At 39.1% G+C, this 6,000-nt stretch overlaps 1 protein-coding gene across 5 annotated transcripts in view; it reads left to right on the forward strand.

Moving 5' to 3' along the window:
- LOC132891505 (histone-lysine N-methyltransferase PRDM9-like) overlaps positions 1 to 5,739 on the forward strand; it is an 82,962-nt gene extending 77,223 nt beyond the window's left edge. For 4 of the 5 annotated variants that reach the window (XM_060929155.1, XM_060929154.1, XM_060929156.1 and 1 more), the window contains exon 8: positions 4,360 to 5,738. In XM_060929155.1, coding sequence (XP_060785138.1) covers positions 4,360 to 5,456 — 1,097 coding nt within the window. In that variant the 3' untranslated portion in view covers positions 5,457 to 5,738. Of the gene's footprint in view, positions 1 to 4,359 lie in introns of all 5 variants that reach the window. The other variant, XM_060929158.1, reaches the window with a different exon arrangement.
- Positions 5,740 to 6,000: the final 261 nt, after the last annotated feature.

Below are 6,000 nucleotides of genomic sequence, written 5' to 3' on the forward strand. Positions count from 1 at the left end.
ATTTCCTGAAATTGGGGTGCTCAATCAAAGACAGGCAAATTGCATCCAATGACCAGGTCATTGACTTGATTCAGTGATGATCCTCTGTCTAGGATGACCCTGGTGGTATACTTGCACACCTCTCGTCTGAACCAAGAAAGACTCGGTGCTGCTCTGTCCCTCTTCACTGGTTCCTGTCTTTGCTTTGCTGAATTCTGCAAACCTGAAGATGAACATATAAATCCATTTATAAAATATGGATGCTAAAGCTAATATTGTTGCTTATAGACAAAATACTATATGTGGATGTACCTTCACAATTAAAAACCCTGCTGTTATTTTATATTAACTGCATTGCTGCAATATTTTTTTTTTTATACCATATTGCATTTTTGCAGTAAAATCCAGTAGGCTATTTTGTATACATTTTGTCCAAAATATGACATTTACTCCAGAACAATATTAGGATAACAGTAATAATGCAGTGGAATAGGCCAACAGTATGTTTGTGATAGACGTTCTGAAAGAAATACGTTTTAATATTTTTTCTGAATAAACACTTGGGGAGGTGAATGTAGTTTTACCAGATCATAACAGTAGCCTATTCTGAAACCGCGATTAATGCATAAGATTAACGTTAGGCTACATCCATATAGCCTACTCTGCCACTATCTGGTAACAGGTAGCAGAGTATAATAGTAGGCTCAAACATGGTGAGATGTTAATCAAATAAAACCCTAACGTCGGGCGGGTAACAATAAATCTATAATCTGCATGTAATCTGTGGTTCGATTAGTTTGCTAGCGGTAACGTTATCTGTCCATACACGCTAAATTTTCATTTCACCTAACCAAGTAACTGACCGATCCTTGTGCGTTCTGAGGTGCCTGATAAAGTTGGATGTAGTTGAGCCGGCATCATTTATCCTGATGCCACACACTTTGCAAGTGGCCGTTCGCTTGTTAGCTGTCTGTGTGAAGGCTTTATATCCAAATGCGATAACAAATAGCACAGTTCCAGGTGAACTTGCCATCACCATGGTCAGTGTTGATTTGAAATCTGGCAACACATTGGAAAAACTGAAATAATGAAATAAATACTTCCATGAAATGAACGTTGTTCACGAGTCACAACACGCAAGTTCAAGTCAAGTCTCAAGTCAAGTTTCAATTCTTTGTGCGACTTAAGTGCAACTCGAGTTCGAGTCTCAGACTCGAGTCCCCATCTCTGCCTCTACTTATGTGTATCCCAGCCTCTGAAATATTGACTGGAGTAAAGAAATGCATGTTTTCTGTATCATTTTATTATAGGTAATTAATGCAAGCTATATTCTTTACTATCAGGGCCTCATTATAGAAAAAGACATTAACTCTGATAGATGCTATATTCAATGGAATGGGTATATTTGATATACTATATTTAAAAAAGAATAGCATTTAATAAATTAAATAACTTTTATTGAGGATGATGTCCAGTGTACCAAATTCCATATGTAGCTTTGACATGCACACTGTAAAATTACATCTATAAGCTCCTCCAACATTTTAAGTGTACAGTAAACATGTTCAGATACTCCCACTGGAGCCTGAGAGGGCTATTTAAGATACCAGTTATTGCTCCTTATACCAAAAGTTTTATCACAATATTTCACTTATTTTAAATATCCAGGACCTTACCAAAGGCACAATTCCCATCTCAAATGCCCTCTATTCCAGTAAGCACACTGAGAATGTTTATCTTTTATTTATTACAATTTCTATGATACGGGAATTCAATATTCATGGAGAAACTTGGGCAATAAAATGTAACATTTTTCTGCCACAGGTAAAATATCTCTCAAATCCGTGTCTATTTTTTGTTAGAAGGAAAAAATTGGAAGGACACTGGCATTTTGTCCCCTAAATAACATGCGCAATTTCCATGTACATTTATGTTCCTATTAGCCACATACTATTTTGATCCTATGGAAATAATCAAAATATGCTACCATGCCTCGTTTTATTCATAATATCATGTGCATTGATGATAGAGACCTCAAATATTGGCACACAATAAGATTGTATTTGCAGGAAATGTAATCATTATCATCAGGGTTAGATCTTAAGGTTTTTCTGCACTAGCCAGCCGGGCTAGTGGCTTGCAAATTGCACTAGCCCGCAGAGTGTTGCACTAGCCTGCTATTTTAAGCCCAATTCAATTTAAGCCACATGCTGCAACTGTTGTGTGTAGAGGATGACAACACAATTCTGCTTTATTCAGACTTCATTTGCTCTATGCGCATGGGCTAGTGGTGGACCTGGAACCAAAACTGCAGTAAATTAACAACAAAAAATCTGGTAAAGAAAGCTGGCCTTAACATGTCTCTATTTCAGGCATATCAACTTCGATATTTACCTCTATGCTCATAATATACTGACAATTTATAGGTAATAAAATAAAATAACTAAAATTTAACAGCCACAATTTTTAAAAATTCTGTTCCATTCCTGCAAATTAATGAAATTACAAGTGAGCAAACATTGTGAATGCACTCTTCAAAATACAAAATGATAAACTACTGATGACAATACATTGCTTTAAATTGTATGTTATGGCATTAATGCTTTGCCATACAAGCACAATGTGACATGTATTTCAATTCTAAAAACTGACTGATTTGGAGTCATCTTGAATTTTCATACTCACAAGGTTATGCTTCATTCACTCAGAATCACTGGCCATATGGATAGGCCAGTTAAAAACTATGCTGTCTTGCAAATTCAGTGCAAATCTCCTCTTACTCACGTCTCAAAACTTTTCAAACATGGCTGACATCAGCCCCCACTGCCCTGCCACCTACTCTTACAGAATATTAAATGTGCTGAATGGTGGTGCCACCTTGTGGTAGGTCTGGCAAATTAGGCACTCATCATGGTACACAGTTACAATCTGTGTCAATGAACTGTGACAGTAATGTTCAGCAACAATGCATTACACCATGTACAATAAATAGAATGAGCTAAAAGATTTTGTATCAGATTTTGCGTGATTCAAGATGGCCACACCCATGTCAAGTTATTGCACTAGCCAACACGGGCTAGTAGCAGAGACTTTGCACTAGCCCGTGGCTATCTGCACTAGCCACGGGCTAGCGGTCTAGTGTTAAGATCTAACCCTGATCATATTGGTGCAAAAATGAGGTTTGTAGTAACTTCAATATCACTCTTGTTTAGGAAGTTTACCCCTCCCCCCAAAAAAATAAAAAAATCTAGGATCTTCTAAAAATGAAATGGCATGCAGCACAGGCTTTAATGGTTCTCTCTCTCACTCACTCACTCTCTCTCACACACACACACACACACACACACACCCCTACTCCTTTGTCTTCCATCCTACAAGGTTTGGCGGGGCTAGGAATAATAGTTCTCAGGATATTAATGCCCAAGCATGGCTTCCCAGATGAAGCTATATAATGAAATACCAAGGGCTGAAAAAACATGAAAACAGGATTTGAACAGAACTATTTTATAGGCCTTAGTTTTGGGACCCATTCATGATATAGACGAGGTTTGAACAAAACCTGAGATAGTGCTGCAACAATCTTATCTGATTTGATGCGCAATTACCCTTTTCCAATTTTATGGTAAGTGGGAAATACATTTTCTTCTGTAGTGTACTTTGCCCATATGAAGAACAAGTTGGGAAAAGGAGACATGGACATGGTTCGTGCATCTGCAGTGGAATTTTAAGATGGAGTGCAGTGTGTTCATCTGTCATGGCCTAGGAAGCTAGGATGGTGACAGTGAGGTCTATAGGTCACATGTTTTTTGGCATATTGTGGTACAAGCCTGAAGATGTCCACCTTCCCTCCTATTTCAAGCCATAGATGTGGATTGCCAGTACAGCAGTCCACAAGGTGGTGTTGCACCCTTATCCCAAACTCTTGGCCGTTGAGATCAGAAGTTGTCCAGTGATTCAGTGTTAACATCACTCCCTATTATATTTTAGCCCAGCCAGCAGAAGTGGTGTCCCAGTGTCTGGCGCTTTGAGCAGACATGTGAGGACTAGTGCAACAGTGCACTCCAGGAGTGCAGCTGATAGCCTACAACTGTACTACCTCTACACAGAGCTACCTATGCCATGCAGGAGCTTCGTCAATGCTGACTAAATGCACTTCCCATTGATAGCTGTTTTCTGGATGATGGGTAGCGAGTCAACTAAACACATTAATTTATGATGCTGGCCGGTTATGCCTTGTCAGGGATGTAAGGCTGTAAGTGAATGACTACTAGTGTTCATAATAATTTTAACCTAACCTCATAGAATTTTAATGCATAGTTCAAAAGTTTCAGATTCTTAAAATAAATTTTCACTTGTTTGCTTTTTCTTCCACTACTCTAGAAGTAAACAACGCTCTGTTGCAAGTCTTCTCCTGCTCCTTGCGTCCACTTTCCGATACATCTCAAATATATCTCCAGAACCACATCCAGAGATGTCACTCTGAGGAATATGTGAGAGTGCAGAAATCACCTGAGATGGAATATAACGTTCAGATACCCACTAAAGACTTTCTTAGTCAACAAACATCACCTGGTACTCTTGACTCCGACACCTCTGTCAAAGAAATGCAGAAGGAAATTCACCACTGCTCACAGTGTGGGAAATGTTTTTCTTACCAGAGTCATCTCCAAACACACCAGCGCATTCACACAAGAGAAAAGCCGCATCACTGCTCAGAGTGTACGAAAAGTTTTTCTCATCAGAGTGCTCTTCAACGACACCAGAGAATTCACACAGGAGAGAAGCCGTATCACTGCTCACAGTGTGAAAAGAGTTTTAATCAACAGAGTACTCTCCAAACACACCAGCGCATTCATACAGGAGAGAAGCCGTATCACTGCTTACAGTGTGAGAAGAGTTTTAATCGACAGGGTGATCTCCAACGACACCAGCGCATTCACACAGGAGAGAGGCCGTATTCATGCTTACAGTGTGGGAAGAGTTTTTACCGACAGAGTGATCTCCAACGACACCAGCGCATTCATACAGGAGAGAAGCCGTATCACTGCTCACAGTGTGGAAAGAGTTTTAATCAACAGAGTACTCTCCAAACACACCAGCGCATTCACACAGGAGAGAAACCGTATTCATGCTTACAGTGTGGGAAGTGTTTTAATCACCAGAGTAAGCTCCAAAAACACCAGCACCTTCATACTGGAGAGAAGCCATATCACTGCTCACAGTGTGGAAAGAGTTTTGCAGCCAAATTTAATCTCCAAACACATCAGAGCATTCACACAGGAGAGAAGCCGTATTCGTGTTCGCAATGTGGGAAACGTTTTATTTACCAGAGTCACGTCAGAAAACACCAGCGCATTCACACAGGAGAGAAACCGTATCAATGCTTACAGTGTGGAAAGAATTTTCATCAAAAAAGTACTCTCAAAGTACACCAGCGCATTCACACGAGAGAAGCCGTATCAGTGCTCACTGTGTGAGAGGAGATTTAGTCACCAGTGTAATCTGCGAAAACATCAGAGCATTCACACAGGAGAGAAGGCATATCTTTGCTCACATTGTGGAAAGAGCTTTACTCGAAAGGGTGACCTAAGAAAACACTAGCGCATTCACACAGGAGAGAAGCCATATCAGTGCTCACAGTGTGAGAAGAGTTTTACACAACAAAGTATTTCACTTATTCAGTTACATTGAAGACTCATGAGTGCATTAAAACGGAGCCATTGCATAATTTTTATTTGTCAAATTAAAGATGATTATCATTATTGTTTTGGTTTAAAATGATCTGTGTAAGGGTCATTCCCATTATTACAAATGAGCTTCTGCAAGATGAGTAATAGAAAAATCTTTTAAAAACTTGCTTTAAAAACATGCATCAAGTTTATAAAAATGTACATTTTCTATTTATGTTGGTTTCCTGTCATTTGAAATGACATTTTCACCTTTTTTTCTACAAAATGTAAGACTGAATGCTCCTGAAAATATCAAGTGGTGCAACCACAAAATCTCATCTCATTATCTCTA

The sequence above is a fragment of the Neoarius graeffei genome, chromosome 9 (assembly GCF_027579695.1).
Source record: "Neoarius graeffei isolate fNeoGra1 chromosome 9, fNeoGra1.pri, whole genome shotgun sequence".
Taxonomy (NCBI): domain Eukaryota; kingdom Metazoa; phylum Chordata; class Actinopteri; order Siluriformes; family Ariidae; genus Neoarius; species Neoarius graeffei.